The 20,686-nt window shown below is 42.4% G+C and overlaps 1 protein-coding gene across 1 annotated transcript in view; it reads left to right on the top strand.

Annotated features, from left to right (window-relative positions):
* Positions 1 to 1,036: 1,036 nt before the first annotated feature.
* Positions 1,037 to 20,686, top strand: part of AMHR2 (anti-Mullerian hormone receptor type 2) — a 44,422-nt gene continuing 24,772 nt past the window's right edge. The window contains exons 1-6 of the mRNA XM_069759895.1: positions 1,037 to 1,085; positions 4,713 to 4,799; positions 12,321 to 12,392; positions 12,503 to 12,624; positions 13,272 to 13,508; positions 14,123 to 14,237. Coding sequence (XP_069615996.1) covers positions 1,037 to 1,085; positions 4,713 to 4,799; positions 12,321 to 12,392; positions 12,503 to 12,624; positions 13,272 to 13,508; positions 14,123 to 14,237 — 682 coding nt within the window. The remainder of the gene's footprint in view (positions 1,086 to 4,712; positions 4,800 to 12,320; positions 12,393 to 12,502; positions 12,625 to 13,271; positions 13,509 to 14,122; positions 14,238 to 20,686) is intronic.

The raw sequence follows: 20,686 nt of genomic DNA, 5'->3' as shown, positions 1-20,686 counted from the left end.
CTGGCCGCAATATTGGATTTAAGTTCATTCTATGTCCTCTGTAGTACACGCCTGTGCAAGTCTGTGTTGAGGCTTCAACAGAATCAGTGTTTTACCCAGGAGATTATCACTACAGGACTAGGTTTCTCGTACCCCCAGACGAAGTTATTTACTGAAACACATGGCAGGTAAATACCTCATAGCTTTCCCTTGCACGTCATCTTCCATATGTTTGATTTTCTATTGATTTCATTCATTATGCATGTGCACCTATATTCCATATTGCCACTGCACATTTAACACCCCAGGGTCCTGGTTGTTACAGTGGCATTGCTTTCCTCATGGGGAGAGTGAAGTCACGCTTGGAAGCAAAGGAGGATCTTCTTTATCAGGTAAACACAAGCATACAACATGTTCACACTCCAGGCCAGAAGGGGGAGCTCTGATCCAGCTTGTGGGTGGCTCCCCTATATATATTCTGGTCTGGAAGGAAAGTTAGTTAGTTCCTGACAGAGAGTGCCAGACAGCAGACTGGAAGAGTCTGAGGCAGAGAGGAGCGTGAGGGGCCGTGCAGCCAAGAGGGTGCTGCAGCTCCTGGACAGAGACAACATTGAAGGAAGAACAGATTGTAGTGAGCGTGGAGGAGAGTGAAGCACAGGAGAGTAAGAACTGGGGAGAATAGCTGCGATTGAGCTACCTCCCTGCAGAGTGCAGACACTGGTAGCCGGAAGACCGAGGATGTGTCAGATTCCAAGAAGCACAGCAGAAACCGGCAGGATAGCTGGACTACATGTCACCTGTCCGCCCTAACACCTGAAGAAACAGTGGCACATAGAGCCCGGGTTGTGATAGAGACCCTGTAAAAAGGCTTAAGTCAACTGTCATACAGGTTAGTATCCTAACCTTTAAGGAGGACAGAGAGAGAACAGTAAGAACCTTGACAGAAGCCACAGGCAGCAAGGGACTACACCACAGCATTGGTAGGAAGGCTTCTAACTCCACCTGGTAAAGGGGACTCTGAAATTGCTTTCAAGCCGGCCAGACACTGCCTGTACCCATGATCTGGTGCCCTGGACTGCAGCTTTCTGAAGTCTTCAGTAAACCAGGTAAAGAGACTGCAAACTTGTGTCCTCCATTTATTACTGGCACCACATCATCCTTGCCCAGCACACCGGGAGCCCTGGGGATCCAGCTTCACCTGTGGGCAGCAAGACCATCTTGCTGCCATACCATCACCCCCAGAGGACCCCTTTAAGCACCCTGAACGAAAACCACAGGTGGCGTCATGAACATAAACTTATTCACAAAACCCCCTTGAAGACATTTTCCCTTAACATGGGTGCCCAGGGCCACGGACCGGGTCGCCGCTGCCGTGAGACATCCCTTTAAGTACCAGACCCGGTACCGAGTACCCCACAGCCCTGGCGGGCGTTCCACACACCTACTTGTGTTTCCAATAAAGTTTTTTTCTATCATCTTTCATGGGTTTACCATGACAGAGAGGAGCCAGAAGACTGCAGCATCTGATTTCTCCTACTCCTGCACTGATTAGAAGCACTCGTTCATATTAACCAGTGTAAATATATTTTGGCACTGCTCAGTTGAGAGCTCCTGGAGCTAAGGCTCTAAGCTTTGCATTGTTAGCCACTTCCATCTCCTATATAATCTGGGTCCCGGCTAGCACTCATTGTCAGAGTGGCTTATGCTGCATGGCTGGAGGTTGTTGGTAGTTGTTAATTGAGTAGGCATTTGGTGGATTTATCTGTGATTGTTGCTAGGTTTTGAGTGTGTGATAATTCCCTTTCTTCTCCTACTTTGGTTTAACCTCATCCTCCACTCCCTGGTGTTTACCTCTGTTGTTTATGTGTGTATATTTGTATGATTGGTATTTACCTTTATCCTTATACGTATTACCTTGTTAGCCTGGTTGGTGTATTACGGTACACTACTACTCCCCTCTTCCCTGGTTGGGGGAAGGGTACAGACTGAGGGCAGATTCAGGACCTAAGGCGCCCCTAGCGTTAGGGACAGAGAAGGAGCCCCTGGTCCTGGGACACCCGACAACAGAATAGTAACATTATCTTTATATGACCACACTATTTAGTGACCACATATCAGATTTTCTTCTTTGGTTTTTCTGTTGTCTCGTGTATCCAAGTCAACTGCTCTGTGCAACCCCATCCTCGTCACTGATTAGAATCTGTTAATGTACATTGCACATGGAAGGCTGCCAATCAGTGGTGGGGCGGGGTTACACAGGGCTCAGCATTCAGAGAACTGCTAGATCTGCAGCAGACAAAACAATAATTGTATCAAAATGACTGAATGTAGACCAGCAGGAATCAGGGTCTCAGCCTCTACATTATGGCTGATCTCAGAGTACATAGAAAAAACCTGGTGACAGATTCCCTTTAAGATTCAGCAACTCTGTTTCAGTATTGTGTTACTTTACAAGTAGAATACGTGAATGTTTGATCAATACAACCAATAAAGAATTTGGACTTTGAGCTTTTTTTTAATCAAACTTTAAAAGGAAGTGAAATATAGCAGGCTATAATTATTACTGGATACATAAGCTACAACAGACTCCATGCCCTGCAAGCAATGAAGGGGGGATCAGTTAAACCATTTAAGGGAATCAGAGCAAATCCTGCCAACAAAAGCAGATTGTCCACGTGACATCCCTGACAAGATGGCATGTACCCATCTACTCCCCAGGCACTGCAATCAATAATTACAATGTAACACCAAAATAGTGTCCATGTATTAACCATTTATCCATTCCATGTTTGTTAATAGATAGGATGGCCTGTAATCTCACTGTAGTTGCCGTAAATTGATTTTGGTCAATACAATTACATCATCTACACTCCCTGACAGAAGTTATATCATTTATCCATGTTATGTGAGTAAAGGCTTATAACCTGACGTTAAATTCATCCATTGGTTGTATAAATTATTCTTTTGAAAGCTGAAATCCTCTGAAATGTGGTTTAGGTTAAGAAAATAAATTGGCATCAATGCAGAAATATTGATCAGTTAATGGACACAGAATGGTCAGATTTTGGCAAGACAAAAGTTTTGTCGCCTGGTCATATAATACACCCAATCCTAGTTTACATCCTCACCTCTGCTTAGTAAATAATCGGTTAATTAGTGTGCATGTATAAAAAGAAACCCAGCCCCCCAGACCTTCACTTGAACTGCAACTTGAGCTCTGACAACATGCCAAAAATCCACCCTGCAACCAAAGCCTGGATTATCAAGAGGCTGAAGACCAGATCCACTGTAGAGGTGGCTGGCACCTTTAATGTGTCTCAGCGTCAAGTACAAAGAATTAAAAAAAGATTTTAAAAGACTGGAGATGTGTTTGACAAACCCACGTCTGGCAGACCCCGCAAGACAACTGCTCAGGAGGAACGTTTGTTGGTTAGAAAATCCAAAGCAAGCCCTCAAGTCCCTGTGTCAACTAGAACAGTTTGTAGAATTCTGTCTACTGAAAATTCATCAGAGAAATCCACCTTCTGCCACTTTTCCAGCGTCCATCTATAGCAGGCTGTGGGACTTTACAAATGTCGCATGTTTTTTTATTTGCCTTTTGTTTAGTGCTGGCTTCTGGGCACTGATTCGACCATGGAGGCCATTTCTAGACAGAATCCTACAAACTGTTCTAGTTGACACAGGAACTTGAGGCGACTAGGCCTGTTGGAGCTCTGCTGCAGTGGAAGAGGGGCTTGCTTTGGATTTTCTAACCAACAAACGTTCCTCCTGAGCAGTTGTCTTGCGGGGTCTACCGGACGTGAGCTTGTCAAACACATCTCCAGTCTTTTCAAATCTTTTTTTAATTCTTTGTATTTGACACTGAGACACATTAAAGGTGCCAGCCACCTCTGCAGTGAATCTGGTCTTCAGCCTCTTGATAATCCAGGCTTTGGTCGCAGGGTGGATTTTTGGCATGTTGTCAGAGCTCATGTTGCAGTTCAAGTGAAGGTCTGGGGTACTGGGTTTCTTTTTATAAACGCAAACTAATTAACCGATCATTTACTGCGCACAGGTGAGGATGTAAACTAGGATTGGGTGCATTATATGACCAGGCAACAACATTTTTGTCTTGCCAAAATCTGTCCATTAACTGATCAATATTAATGCATTGACACCAATTTATTTTCTTAACCTAAACCACATTTTGGAGGATTTCAGCTTTCAAAAGAATAATTTATACAGCCAATGGATGAATTTAACATCAGGTTATAAGCCTTTATTTACATAACATGGATAAGCGACATAACTTCTGTCAGGGAGTGTATTTTGGAGAAAAGATGTATAGTTCTCCGATGGGGAAAATGAGAGGAAGGCAACATAAGTCTAAAAATAATAAATACATTTCTAAAAAATATAATAAGTACAGTGACTGGGAGTTCATTAACAGGTATGAGTCTTAAGCTCAGGTAAGGGTTTAATAGGGGTATGGTAAGTTAGATTCTCACAGACTTACAGTCTTTACCATTTTATTGCACCATGAAGGTGCCAATGTACTATATATATATATATATATATATATATATATATATATATATATATATATATAATTGCTTGCTGTCCACACAGTTGCGGAATGAATGGTGTTTTATTTTGCTAGAAGTATGATCACACAGACTGGGATGCTTATCAGTGGGGAAACGCAGGTGCTGTTGGGGGAGGACATCTGTTTCTCTGACTGTATTTCTTATCAGCTGAACTAGAGCACTCTGCACACTGGAACTCCTCCTGTGACTGGATGAACTCTACGAGGGAGCAACCTTGGAATGCAAACCGTTCCAGTAAGAGAATGACCACAGACTTTGATGTGTTTCATAGGAAAATGTGACAAGGGGAATGTTCGCTAACAATGGGTGTTGCTGTGGGTGACCTGTAAAGCTGACATGTGAGATATCACATACAGGTGCTTCTCACAAAATTAGAATATCATCAAAAAGGTAATTTATTTTGGTTCTTCAATAAAAAATTTAAACTCATATATATATATATATATATATATATATATATATATATAGAGTCATTACAAACAGAGTGATCTCTTTCAAGTGTTTATTTCTGTTAATGTTGATTATGACTTACAGCCAATGAAAACCCAAAAGTCATTATCTCAGTAAATTAGAATACTTTATAACACCAACTTGAAAAATGATTTTAAAATCCAAAATATTGGCCTACTGAAATGTATATTCAATAAATGCACTCAATACTTCGTCGGGGCTGCTTTTGCATCAATTATTGTATCAATGCGGTGTGGCATGGAGGCGATCAGTCTGTGGCACTGCTGAGGTGTTATGGAAGCCCAGGTTGCTTTGATAGCAGCCTTCAGCTCATCTGCATTGTTGGGTCTGGTGTCTCTCATCTTTCTCTTGACAATACACCATAATGATAATAATATTTATTTTTATATAGCGCTAACATATTCCGCAGCGCTTTACAGTTTGCAAACATTATCATCACTGTCCCCAATGGGGCTAACAATCTAAATTCCCTTTCAGTATGTCTTTGGAGTGTGGGTGGAAACTGGAGAACCCAGAGAAAACCCACGCAAACACGGGGAGAACATGCAAACTCCTTGCAAATGTTGTCCTATAGATTCTCTATGGGGTTAAGGTCAGAAGAGTTTGCTGGCAAATCAAGCACAGTGATACTGTTATTTTTAAACCAGGTATTAGTACTTTTGGCAGTGTGGACAGGGGCCAAGTCCTGCTGGAGAATGAAATTTCCATCTCAAAATATCTCCTTGGCCTAGGTAAGACACTTATGGTGTTGTCTATTGGTCATGAGTGGCTTAACTCAAGGAAGGCGACACTTGTAGCCCATGTCCTGGATACGTCTGTGTGTGGTGGCTCTTGAAGCAATGACTCCAGCAGCAGTCCACGCCTTGTGAATCTCCCCCAAATTATTGAATGGCCTTTTCTTAACAATCCTTTAAAGGTTGCGGTTATCCCGGTTGCATGTGCACCTTTTTTTACCATACTTTTTCCTTCCACTCAACTTTCCTTTAATATGCTTGGATACAGCACTCTGTGAACAGCCAGCTTAGTTAGCAATGACCTTTTGTGGCTTACCTCTTGTGGAATGTGTCAATGACTACCTTCTGGACATCTGTCAATTCAGCAGTCTTCCCCATAATTGTGCAGCCTACTGAAAAAGACTAAAGGTACCTTCACACATAACGATATCGTTAACGATATCGTTGCTTTTTGTGACGTAGCAACAATATCGTTAAGGAAATTGTTATGTGTTACAGCGACCAACGATCAGGCCCCTGCTGGGAGATCGTTGGTCGCTGAACAAAGTCCAGAACTTTATTTCGTGGCTGGATCTCCCGTGGACATCGCTGGATCGGCGTGTGTGACACCGATCCAGCGATGTCTTCACTGGTAACCAGGGTAAACATCGGGTAACTAAGCGCAGGGCCGCGCTTAGTTACCCGATGTTTACCCTGGTTACCAGCGTAAAAGTAAAAAAAAACAACCACTACATACTTACCTACCGCTGTCTGTCCCCGGCGCTCTGCTTCTCTGCTCTGGCTGTGAGCGTCGGTCAGCCGGAAAGCAGAGCGGTGACATCACCGCTCCGCTTTCCGGCCGCTGTGCTCACAGTCAGTGCAGGAGGAGTGCAGAGCACAGCGCCGGGGACAGACAGCGGTAGGTAAGTATGTAGTGGTTGTTTTTTTTTACTTTTACGCTGGTAACCAGGGTAAACATCGGGTTACTAAGCGCGGCCCTGCGCTTAGTTACCCGATATTTACCCTGGTTACCTGGGGACCTCGGGATCGTTGGTCGCTGGAGAGCTGTCTGTGTGACAGCTCTCCAGCGACCAAACAGCGACGCTGCAGCGATCCGGATCGTTGTCGGTATCGCTGCAGCGTCGCTTAATGTGAAGGGGCCTTAAGGGTATGTGTCCACGTTCAGGATTGCATCAGGATTTGGTCAGGATTTTTCATCAGTATTTGTAAGCCAAAACCAGGAGTGGAACAATTAGCAGAAAAGTATAATAGAAACATATGCACCACTTCTGTATTTTTCACCCACTCCTGGTTTTGGCTTACAAAAACTGATGGAAAATCCTGACCAAATCCTGATGCAATCCTGAACGTGGACACATACCCTTAGGTACCATTTTAGGAAGCCATTGTGTTTTTTTGGAAATATTGTAGTTTATTGTGATAATGACTTTTGGGTTTTCATTGGCTGTAAGCCTAATCATCAGCATTACCAGAAATAAACACTCGAAATAGATCACTCTGTTTTTATTGACTCTATATATGAGTTTCACTTTTTGTATTGAAATAAATTCTTTGATTATATTCTAATTTTGTGAGAAGCACCTGTAGATCAGAGCCTGGAATATATAGATGCCAACTATATATACAGTGGAAAATTTGAGAAATCTTGATCGATTTATATCAACTGAAATCCTTTCAGTTTTAAGAAGGATGTGATAAAATACATGTTCACCCTGGGTTAGCCGAATTACATATCATCCACTTCCTAATCTACATCTATTTTGGAAATTGTTCTCCTGAGAAGTGACATCACTGGCAGGGGACAGAATCAAAATCCATCATCAAAAGCACAGCCGCCCAAAAATAATCTGTAATTTTTCCTACTCTGCAGTAGACATAAAATTTGGTAGACTCATTTAATTCTGAATGGTTACACTCCTTGATGAGGTGCGCATATGATAAACCTTGAGTCTCCACGAAAAGCAAACAAACTGCTCAATATGGAAACCTTTAAAGAGAACCTTTGACCAGGTATAGCACAATAAACTGACCACATCATGAAGTAGAGGCTGCAGAGCTGAATAAAATTTTTTGTTAATTTTGTAATTTCTCCTCTCCATAACTTGTAAAGTTAACAAAGCTGTGTGCTATGTTCACTTTATACAGCGGTTTTGCAGTGCTTTTTCAAGTGTTTTCTGTGTGCACACTCCCTAAGGTTGAACCTGACAAATCTGTATTTTTTAAATCTATGTAAGTACTTAACATTGCAATTGCAACACCAAGAAGTAAAAGTCAGGGAATTATGGAAATAAGATGACCGATAGGCATGGTAATGATATGCAAATTGTAAACAAAATTGAAGAAATTTTTTCTAAATATTTTAATTTATTTAATTTCAAGTATGAAAACCACTCACTTACACATCTTGGCATGCCATCAACAAGGTTATTAATGGTTGTCTGAGGAATGTTCTGCCACGATGAATGCCTCTTCATGAAGTTGTCCATGTGGTCTCCAGGAGGAGACCTGAGGCTGAAATGGATCAATGGAGGCTAGATCAGAGGCCCATCCTCTTCAGCGATGAGTCTTGTTTTTGTCTTGGATGATAGTTGAAGACTGGTCTAGAGACCGCATGATTAACACCATGAATAGGCCTTCACAAGGAGATGTCACACCAGTCCTATTCCTGGGATTGGTGTGGTATAATGTACAGTAGCCAGACTCCCCTAGCCTTCATACCAGGTAAAGTAAAAGCTCAGCGCTACACTGATTTAGTTGTGGGATCAGTGATACAGCCATTTCTTCAAAGAGTCCCAGAAGCTGCTTGTTTACCAAACAAAGCTAGGCTGCATGTTGCTCATGCCAATGTGGGGAGCCTGCGTTCCCAAAAAGTGCTACCATGGGCTGCAGTGTCTCCTGACTTGTCTTCCATCAAGCACATCTCGAACGTCATGGGTCAGCAATTGCAAAGGGATTTGATTATTTTCCTAAATGCATTCAGCGTGGCAGAACATTCCTTAGACCACCATTAATAACCTCATTGGTATCAACCAAAGTGTGTAAGTGTGGGGATTTTTGCACATGGTGCTCCTAGTCGGTACCAAATAAATCAAGATGTTTTGAAAATTTTGTTTCCATTTTTTCATAATTTGCATATAAGTAACATGTCTATCCATCCTGTGATTTCCATATCTCCATGACTTTTCCTTCTTAATGTTGTAATATTAATGTTGAAGAGTGTATGTAATTTGTCGAATACATCAATCTTAAATAGGCTTTTTTCATATGTATTTTATTTTATTGCTGTTCTTGTGAAAAATGACATATGAATTTCATCCATCTTTTACAAGCTTATTGGTGGTCTTATTTCACACGTGTTTTTTTATGCATTTTTGTCTTATACTGAAATCTATGCGAAAAGCATGAAAAAATGCCACACCTAGAGCACTGTGCATTTTAAAAAAATGTCAAGGACAATGTAGAATCCTGACTATTCCAAAACAGCAATCCTCGAACTGTGGCACATCTGCCCTTGGCTCTGATTCCACTGGCTTGCTTCCAGCTATCCTAAACTCCTACATCACAGCTGTGTCTAAATCTTCTCACCTGTTTGCCGACCTGTTCCTGAAGTCATTGCTCCAAGTTAAAATGCCCACGCTATAGTTGCTCACATTACCTTCTAAGAGACATTCGAACATTGCCAACCATATGATTAGCAGCATCTTCCTTAACCCTAAAACCGCTAACACAATTTCTTATTTCCTGTTAATTTACTGTTTTGCACATTTGTCACCACGTCAACCACTCAAAACAGTTAACAACGCTGAATCTAAACAGTGTCTATTTTGCACACTCTTAAGATTCTGTATATTGCTTGCCAAAAATTTGTCCTAGTCTGCAAAACCGCTTTAACTTGGTTGGGTTCCTGAGCTGCCTGCTGATGCAGCCCTCTTCCAGCACAAGGTAGAATCCTTGTTACCCTATGTTTAACTTACCAGCCAGTGGTGATAGCGATGGTCCATCCATCGTCCCTAGTTTCATAACATGTAGACCCTGAGGAGGAGCGATACAGCTACTTACTTGAATCAGCCTCTTTCTTTATCTGCCCCGTGGTCCACAATGGCCTGTTGTTCTTCTCTTCAGATTTTGATGACTAGTTTCCCCTCTGCTGTGACATGCTACTCCCGGTGGCTTATTAAGAGATAACATTTTAGTGTAGGGTTACAAAAAGAAAAAAGTTGTAAAAAGTGTCATAAACACAATATACATACAACTCTCTGAATTATTTAGTCAAACAAATAATGTCACTATACAAGGGCCAAATAATATCACATGCCCTAAGTATCACAAACACTAAGCAGGGGGTTGGACCAGATGACCCAGGAGGTTCCTTCCAACTCTACCATTCTATGATTCTATGAAAACCAATAAAATATCATCATATAGTGGTCACATACTTGTTCTATGGTGTCTGCAGTGTAATCATGTTGTTCATCCAGTGACTCACAAGTGAGATCTTCTCTAGAAAGTCACTTACTTTACATGTTCTTTTCCATCTAGACCAGACCACCATGATACCGTTGCCTGGGCACAAACTTGTTTCTGCAGAATTTGCGTCCCAAATATTTTTGTTTCTTTGCTTTTTCAGCATACTGTCCACCCTCTACACAAATTTCACACCCTGCTGCCCTCTTTACCAGTATCCTACTGCTGCAAAAATGGTACCACAAAGATAATACCCCCATGAATAAAAGTGGCAAACAGGTAGTGCCTTACAATGTGGAGTTGTAACCTTCTATATAAAGCTGTGAGCAGGAACCTTTTTCCATTCTGTTTCAGATATGCAGGAATAAAAAGGAATACAAGACTACATCATTTGGGGGAATTGAACTTTTAAAAGGTTCTCCACCAATATTTGCTGTTATTGTTAGAAAAACCTCAGTATTTGAAAATGAATTACATTATTTCAGTGGTGCCAAAATTATGTTTTGGCTTTCAGCATAGTACCATTATTAAAACAATAAAATAAACATTACATTCCCTACTGCTCAAGTTCTGCTACATTGGTGGTCCTCAATGGTTCTTCAATGATGATGCTTTTATCATTGTGTTTGCCACTTGTTTCACTGTTTACATGCTACTGTGACTGCTAAGGCCAATGGCTCCCCGTGTTGTCACTGCAGTACAGTTGGGGAGTGGTGGTGCTGAACTAGCAAGAGACTGAATAGGTATGTAATGCTTATTATATTAACACATTTACAGCTGTTATTCCATTTTTTTGTAATATTCCTAGTAAGCCCTTTAATCTTTATTTTAACTTCTTTTGGGGTAATGCACCACTCCAGTGTTTTGGTTTTTTTTTACTTCAGTGCTTGAATGGTGACCATAATGTAAGCTCCCTGACCCTAGTATTATACTGTACATATCATCCGCTGTCTTCAGCCGTACCCGGCCCGCTTCGGTCCCACCATCTTGTTAACGCAATTTCTTACTGACCGGAAGTCAGAGGTAATGGACAAGCTCTCAGTGTAAGTCTATGAGAGCCTCATCCTGGCTCATGAATTGAGTTGCCCAGCAAACACTGGAACAATCCAGCAGGTCACAACCTGGAGTAGACCGACCAGAGCGACACTGATAACAGAAGCTGAAGGTGGCTGGAAAGTTTATTACTAGGGACAGGAAACTTAGATTAGGGACACCACTCCAGCAATAAAATAAGAAAAAATTGCTGGAGTAGTGCTTTACGGTTTTAGGGAGTTTCCCCCCTTGTCTCAACTTGTGATATTTTCAATTTACACTGGTCTTCCTGAATTTAAAGAGGACCTGTCACAAGGCCAAAAGTGGACAGTTTTTGCTTTCACTTTATTCCTTCTGCATTGCCGGAGATATGGGCCATTTTCTTATACAGTGCAAAATGTTATAGCCTTTACCAAAGGGGTGTTGCTCACTGGGTAATAATGCAGAACACTAATAAGACATGCCCTATCTGTAAGTAATGCTCCTTTGGTAAAGACTATAAAAATTAGAAATAAACAACACAGTTCACAGCTCTGAAAAAATATTACAAACAAAAAAAACAGAATGCTTAGAAACAAATAAGAGTAAAAATGGTCCACTTTTAACCTGGTGACAGGTCCTCTAAAATTAATAAAGTAACTTGAGGAACTACGAAATACAAGAATAAGTAATTATTCAATCTATTATACAACATAACATTAAGCAAAATATATTAATCTCACATAACACACAACATTCCAAAACATAGTAAATAATTCCAAGATGATGTATGATACTGTATATTATAAATCGGATAGGGGATAGATGTATGACGTGTATGTACGGAAGAACATATAAGTGGCATGATCACATGACACAGATGACCAGAATGAAGGGACTGAAATGTATAGAAGCAAGTGAGCTGGGATGAAACAAGTTACAGAGCTAGAATATTGCTGGTTAGTTACCAATATATAGGAAAAAAAAAAGAAAATTGCCACAGTGATAATGATTTTTTACCTGTTTATATTGTAAGAGTATAAAAATATACTAATGAACTATGTGTGAATTTCAGGGAACCATGTGGCTGTGCTGGTGGCTATCATCACCTTCTTTCTAATATTGAGCATTTTCGGTTTCATCTTAGGTAAGAAGAATGAGAAATCTTGTCTTGTGAAAAGTATCAATAGATGCAATAACAGTATATTGACAAATTAATTTGTTCCTCATTTGTGGTAATTAACCTACTCTCACTAGTGAGGAAAGCAAATCACTGTCTCCTGGACAGGGGGGAGGGCTTGCTGGAACATGAGGAGGTTCTTCTAGAAGAGAGAAGCTGCCCTCCAATGCGGCCAGTGGAAGGACTCACCCTACTGCAGGTTTGCGGTTTGTCAATATGCACTGAAGGTTCAGTCTAGTATTATCTAGACTTAATATGTCCACTCTTCTGTGCTGTACTCTGTCTGTCATTCTTTCTGGAAAATGGAAACTCCATAGAGCACAGTAATGGTGCGTGCGCATTTCTGCCCATTGGCGAACCATTAATGAGCGCTAACCCATATACAAGTCTTTCCACCCTTATATATCAGCCTGCTTACAAAAGACTGGGAAGAACGATTGTTACTACAATGGTGTTATACCTGTACAGTATCATTTATCGGCTGCTCATCCCTTGTTTATACAGTGCAATGTTTTGCAGTTCAATCACCTGAAGAACAAGCGATTTGCTGGAGCTGGAGCATCAGTGCTATGTTCACTGTTCCCACTCCCGGGTAATGCAGATCAGCTTGCTGGTGGTATTGGACCCCAACCCAAACAATTTGATATTGATTGCCTACCCTACTGATATGTCTTTAGTGTTATTTCTGAAAAAGCCCCTTGAAGCCTCTTTATTTTGCCAAACAATCTGACCTCATATCTCAAAGTACAGTATTTATTAGGCAATAGTAGCAAAAGGTCCCCAGAGCAGATTATTTTATTTTATTAATGCTGCTACCAATTTTAACAATTCCTTTTTGTGTTCTAGGTGCTTCGAGAAGATAGTTTGGCAGTAAGTCTGTGGTTTGGTAATCTGTATGGTAAAGGTGTTATCATAAAAGGCTTCCCACCACCAAAGAAGAACCTTTATCACCAAGAATGGAAGATACTGAACCTTCTGACCCCTCTACAGCATGAGAACATTGTTTGCCTCCTAGCAGCTGGATCTGGTAATGAGGGATTACTGCAGGACCATCAGCTTTTAGTCTTTCAACATTATCCCCAAGTAAGTGTTCAAGTCTTATATTCGAGTCACATACACATGACCTGCACTGTAAGGCCACCTGGATGGAAGTTTCTCAAGCTTCTCCCATTATTCAGGGAACAATGGTGGCACATGAATGGCATCTGATTGCTGTCATTTTTTTTTCACAGACCAACAGACTTTATTTTATGAGTTTTATCCATGACTCATATCAAAATGTGTCTAAATTTTGGTGTAGATAACTCGGTCTGAAAAAAAAGAGAAAATATGAACGGTCCCATATGTCCTATACGTACATATGTATGACTTCTATCCAGGAAAAACACAGAGAAAACTCATATGGGAAAAACTGATGTCAACATGAGACCTTACAGTTGCAGTATAATACATGTGGATGGGATGGGAAGTTTGCCATGGGGAAAAATTAATGTGTTGCAGATATCAGAATTATTGATTTGATTTAGGTTTCTCTTTTTGTTCTTTCATTTTGTATTTTGTTAATTAATAAAAATAAATGCTTCCATTTTTATAGAATTCTTACTTTGCAACATTTTTTCCAGACCTGCCTAAAATGCTTTAAGAGCCCTAATATATTTATAGTTTTAATATCTGCAACCTCACTATTTTACCATCAGGGCTCTTTGAGGAACTACTTGACTGATCGAACAATTGACTGGGACACAGCTTGCTGCATGGCCATTTCCATAGCCAGAGGTTTGGCTTTACTCCATACTGACTTGAGGAATGGGGGTTAGTAGAGGTGTTTTATTGGTTCATATTGGAATATGTAGTACAAAAAAACATTATTATTTGCATTACTGAGTTTGATTAATGAACCTTTATGCATGGGACACACTTTTGCTTTAAAGGACAAAGAAATGTTTCAGGCTTCAAAAGCAGTGAAGCAGCTTAAAGAGGTGACCTGACTATTTTCTGGCAGCTCATTATTTTATACATACAGACAAAAAAAATGATCAGTAGCAAAGCCGCCGCAAAAATTACCAGACTTCAAAAAAGACATTTCAGCAAAATCACTGCCTTCAGTCGTTTTCCTAAAAAGTGTTCTGCTTAAAAAAACTAGGTGGGAACTCTGGCGTGTAAAAGATATGGTGTGCACATACCCTAACATAAATGGAGAAATGTCTTTTCTAAGGGGTCGTCTCAGGAGAGATATTGGTTATAAATCGCTAGGCCATCATTGCCTGATCAGTGGGGGTTCAACTAGAGGCAGTGGAGATAGGTGAGTCCTGTGTCACTTTGTCTTCTGTTGACTTTACTTAGCATTTTCTGGAGGTACCATAGTAAAGGCCCCTTCACATTAAGCGACGCTGCAGCGATACCGACAACGATCCGGATCGATGCAGCGTCGCTGGAGAGCTGTCACACAGACCGCTCTCCAGCGACCAACTATGCCGGTAACCAGGGTAAACATCGGGTAACTAAGCGCAGGGCCGCGCTTAGTAACCCGATGTTTACCCTGGTTACCATCCTAAAAGTAAAAAAAACCAAACACTACATACTTACCTACAGCTGTCTGTTCTCCAGCGCTGTGCTCTGCACTCCTCCTGTACTGACTGTGTGAGCACAGCGGCCGGAAAGCAGAGCGGTGACGTCACCGCTCTGCTTTCCGGCTGACCGACGCTCACAGACAGTACAGGAGGAGAGCAGAGCACAGCGCTGGAGGACAGACGGCTGTAGGTAAGTATGTAGTGTTTGTTTTTTTTTTACTTTTAGGATGGTAACCAGGGTAAACATCGGGTTACTAAGCGCGGCCCTGCGCTTAGTTACCCTATTTTTACCCTGGTTACCAGTGAAGACATCGCTCGATCGGTGTCACACACGCCGATCCAGCGATGTCTCCAGGGAGTCCAGCGACGAAATAAAGTTCTGGACTTTATTCAGCGGCCAACGATCTCCCAGCAGGGGCTTGATCGTTGGTCGCTGTCACACATAACGATTTCATTAACGATATCGTTGCTACGTCACAAAAAGCAACGATATCGTTAACAATATCGTTATGTGTGAAGGTACCTTAAGGCTATTTCAGGGAAGGCCACTAGTTAATGTGAGCCGGGCAGTATACCTTGGGTCAAATCCCCAAGGATAAAGACTATGGATGAGTAAGTACTAAATAAAATGCTCTAATACTCGAACTGGGAAATTCCTAATGTTCGGATGCTTGTTCCGAGTAACGAGTAGAATGGGAGTCAATAGGAAATCCAAGCATTTTTCCACTAGAAGCTACAAAGAGGTCTGGGGAGGCACTGAAAATATTGAAATGGATGGGAAAAGTGCTGTATGTAAGGAGAACATCATGGGGAAGACCCCTGGAAGCATCTTTGACTCCCAGATCGCTGCTGAAAACAATGGTGTCACACATTTACTCTACTTTAAGGACTGAGAGTAAAACACTCAAAATAAAAGAGAACTTGGAGTTTACAGGGAAAAAAGTTAAGAAACATTTTTCCTGTATGACTTGTCTATGAGACAAAATTTAAAAAGGATATAAAAAATAATTTAAGTAAACCAAAATTGATTTTTTTATTAAAAATGGGGAATTTCAGTGTAATTTATGAAGGAAGCAAGAAGTGTCAACAATTAGAGACTCAGAGGGACTCAGAAACACCCTGCATTAGACATAGACTGGCCTATCACCTCCGCATACTTATCTAACTATCCCTGTCTAGCCTGTTGTGAATTCTGTGGCAGAGCTCCCTCCTGTGGTCACAAGTGGTACTTCGGCTGATTCTCTCTGTGAGCTTCCGTTGGTGGAGGAAAGTGGTACTGCGGCTTCTGAGTTTCCTTCCTCAGGTGATGTGGTGAAGTCGTTAGGTGCTGCTCTAACTCCACCTAGTGCTTTGATCCTGGCCTCCAGTCAATGTTCTAGTATTGGACCTGTTTCCTCCTGGATCGTTCCTGTGGCCTGCTGCTCTGCATAGCTAAGTTCCACTTTGCTATTTTGTTTGCTGTTTTTTTCTGTCCAGCTTGTCTATTTGTTTTTTCCTGCTTGCTGGAAGCTCTGGGACGCAGAGGGTGTACCTCCGTGCCGTTAGTTCGGTACGGAGGGTCTTTTTGCCCCCTTTGCGTGGTTTTTTGTAGGGTTTTGTGTTGACCGCAAAGTTACCTTTCCTATCCTCGCTCTGTTCAGAAAGTCGGGCCTCACTTTGCTAAATCTATTTCATCTCTACGTTTGTCTTTTCATCTTAACTCACAGTCATTATATGTGGGGGCTGCCTTTTCCTTTGGGGTATTTCTCTGAGGCAAGGTAGGCTTATTTTCTATCTTCAGGCTAGCTAGTTTCTCAGGCTGTGCCGAGTTGCATAGGGAGCGTTATGCGCAATCCACGGCTGCCTCTAGTGTGGTTGGAGAGGATTAGGGATTGCGGTCAGCAGAGTTCCCACGTCTCAGAGCTCGTTTAATGTTTTTGGGTTATTGTCAGGTCACTGTATGTGCTCTGACCTCTATGTCCATTGTGATACTGAATTACCTTATCATAACAGTACTGGAGGCCCAAAGTACTAATGATTCTCAATAGAGGGAAAAAAGAAGTTCTGAGACCATTTTTTTTTCTCTGCACTGTGTTTTGTCTTTTTTTTCCCCTAGACATTTGGGTGGTTCAGGACACAGGTGTAGCGATGGACATTAAAGGTCTGTCTTCATGTGTGGATCAGCTCACGGCAAGAGTACAAAATATTCAAGACTTTGTGGTTCAGAATTCTATGTTAGAACCGAGAATTCCTATTCCTGATTTGTATTTTGGAGATAGAACTAAATTTCTGAGTTTCAAAAATAATTGTAAACTATTTCTGGCTTTGAAACCTCGCTCCTCTGGTGACCCAGTTCAACAAGTTAGGATCATTATTTCTTTTTTACGTGGCGACCCTCAGGACTGGGCATTTTCTCTTGCGTCAGGAGATCCTGCATTAAGTAATATCGATGCGTTTTTCCTGGCTCTCGGATTGCTGTACGATGAACCTAATTCAGTGGATCAGGCAGAGAAAAATTTGCTGGCTCTGTGTCAGGGTCAGGATGAGATAGAGGTATATTGTCAGAAATTTAGAAAGTGGTCCGTACTCACTCAATGGAATGAAGGTGCGCTCGCAGCTATTTTCAGAAAGGGTCTCTCTGAAGCCCTTGAGGATGTCATGGTGGGATTTCCTATGCCTGCTGGTCTGAATGAGTCTATGTCTTTGGCCATTCAGATCGGTCGACGCTTGCGTGAGCGTAAATCTGTGCACCATTTGGCGGTATTACCTGAGCTTAAACCTGAGCCTATGCAGTGCGATAGGACTTTGACCAGAGTTGAACGGCAAGAACACAGACGTCTGAATGGGCTGTGTTTCTACTGTGGTGATTCCACTCATGCTATCTCTGATTGTCCTAAGCGCACTAAGCAGTTCGCTAGGTCTGCCACCATTGGTACGGTACAGTCAAAATTTCTTCTGTCCGTTACCTTGATCTGCTCTTTGTCATCGTATTCTGTCATGGCATTTGTGGATTCAGGCGCTGCCCTGAATTTGATGGACTTGGAGTATGCTAGGCGTTGTGGGTTTTTCTTGGAGCCCTTGCAGTGTCCTATTCCATTGAGAGGAATTGATGCTACGCCTTTGGCCAAGAATAAGCCTCAGTACTGGACCCAGCTGACCATGTGCATGGCTCCTGCACATCAGGAGGTTATTCGCTTTCTGGTGTTGCATAATCTGCATGATGTGGTCGTGTTGGGGTTGCCATGGCTACAAGTCCATAATCCAGTATTAGATTGGAAATCCATGTCTGTGTCCAGCTGGGGTTGTCAGGGGGTACATGGTGATGTCCCATTTCTGACTATTTCGTCATCCACCCCTTCTGAGGTTCCAGAGTTCTTGTCTGATTACCGGGATGTATTTGATGAGCCCAAGTCTGATACCCTACCTCCGCATAGGGATTGTGATTGTGCTATCGATTTGATTCCTGGTAGTAAATTCCCAAAAGGTCGACTGTTTAATTTATCTGTGCCTGAGCACGCCGCTATGCGGAGTTATGTGAAGGAGTCCTTGGAGAAGGGGCATATTCGCCTGTCATCGTCGCCATTAGGAGCAGGGTTCTTTTTTGTAGCCAAGAAGGATGGTTCGCTGAGACCTTGTATAGATTACCGCCTTCTAAATAAGATCACGGTTAAATTTCAGTACCCCTTGCCGTTGTTATCTGATTTGTTTGCTCGTATTAAGGGGGCTAGTTGGTTCACCAAGATAGATCTTCGTGGTGCGTATAATCTTGTGCGTATTAAGCGAGGCGATGAGTGGAAAACTGCATTTAATACGCCCGAGGGCCATTTTGAGTATCTAGTAGTGCCATTCGGACTTGCCAATGCTCCATCAGTGTTTCAGTCCTTTATGCATGACATCTTCCGAGAGTACCTGGATAAATTCCTGATTGTGTACTTGGATGACATTTTGATCTTCTCGGATGATTGGGAGTCTCATGTGAAGCAGGTCAGAACGGTGTTTCAGGTCCTGCGTGCTAATTCTTTGTTTGTGAAGGGATCAAAGTGTCTCTTTGGTGTTCAGAAGGTTTCATTTTTGGGGTTCATCTTTTCCCCTTCTACTATCGAGATGGACCCTGTTAAGGTCCAAGCCATCCATGATTGGACTCAGCCGACATCTCTGAAAAGTCTGCAAAAGTTCCTGGGCTTTGCTAATTTTTATCGTCGCTTCATCTGCAATTTTTCTAGTATTGCTAAACCATTGACCGATTTGACCAAGAAGGGTGCTGATGTGGTCAATTGGTCTTCTGCTGCTGTGGAAGCTTTTCAAGAGTTGAAGCGTCGTTTTTCTTCTACCCCTGTGTTGTGTCAACCAGATGTTTCGCTTCCATTCCAGGTCGAGGTTGATGCTTCTGAGATTGGAGCAGGGGCTGTTTTGTCGCAGAGAAGTTCTGATTGCTCGGTGATGAAACCATGCGCCTTCTTTTCCAGGAAGTTTTCACCTGCTGAGCGAAATTATGATGTGGGCAATCGAGAGTTGCTGGCCATGAAGTGGGCATTCGAGGAGTGGCGTCATTGGCTTGAAGGAGCTAAGCATCGCGTGGTGGTCTTGACTGATCATAAGAACTTGACTTATCTCGAGTCTGCCAAGCGGTTGAATCCTAGACAGGCTCGTTGGTCGCTGTTTTTTGCCCGTTTTGACTTTGTGATTTCGTACCTTCCGGGCTCTAAAAATGTGAAGGCGGATGCTCTGTCTAGGAGTTTTGTGCCCGACTCTCCGGGTTTATCTGAGCCGGCGGGTATCCTCAAAGAGGGAGTAATTGTGTCTGCCATCTCCCCTGATTTGCGGCGGGTGGTGCAAAAATTTCAGGCTAATAAACCTGATCGTTGCCCAGCGGAGAAGCTGTTTGTCCCTGATAGGTGGACGAATAAAATTATCTCTGAGGTTCATTGTTCGGTGTTGGCTGGTCATCCTGGAATCTTTGGTACCAGAGAGTTAGTGGCTAGATCCTTTTGGTGGCCATCTCTGTCGCGGGATGTGCGTTCTTTTGTGCAGTCCTGTGGGATTTGTGCTCGGGCTAAGCCCTGCTGTTCTCGTGCCAGTGGGTTGCTTTTGCCCTTGCCGGTCCCGAAGAGGCCTTGGACACATATCTCTATGGATTTTATTTCAGATCTTCCCGTCTCTCAAAAGATGTCAGTCATTTGGGTGGTCTGTGATCGCTTCTCTAAGATGGTCCATTTGGTACCCTTGTCTAAATTACCTTCCTCCTCTGATTTGGTGCCATTGTTCTTCCAGCATGTGGTTCGTTTACATGGCATTCCAGAGAATATCGTTTCTGACAGAGGTTCCCAGTTTGTTTCGAGGTTTTGGCGAGCCTTTTGTGGTAGGATGGGCATTGACTTGTCTTTTTCCTCGGCTTTCCATCCTCAGACTAATGGCCAGACCGAACGAACCAATCAGACCTCGGAAACATATCTGAGATGCTTTGTTTCTGCTGATCAGGATGACTGGGTGTCCTTTTTGCCTTTGGCTGAGTTCGCCCTTAATAATAAGGCCAGCTCGGCTACCTTGGTTTCGCCGTTTTTCTGCAACTCTGGGTTCCATCCTCGTTTCTCTTCAGGGCAGGTTGAGTCTTCGGACTGTCCTGGTGTGGATACTGTGGTGGACAGGTTGCAGCAGATTTGGACTCATGTAGTGGACAATTTGACCTTGTCCCAGGAGAAGGCTCAACGTTTC

The sequence above is a fragment of the Ranitomeya imitator genome, chromosome 3 (assembly GCF_032444005.1).
Source record: "Ranitomeya imitator isolate aRanImi1 chromosome 3, aRanImi1.pri, whole genome shotgun sequence".
NCBI lineage: Eukaryota > Metazoa > Chordata > Amphibia > Anura > Dendrobatidae > Ranitomeya > Ranitomeya imitator.
The sequence above is the reverse complement of the archived record's forward strand: the minus strand, read 5'-3'. Positions and strand labels throughout refer to the sequence as shown.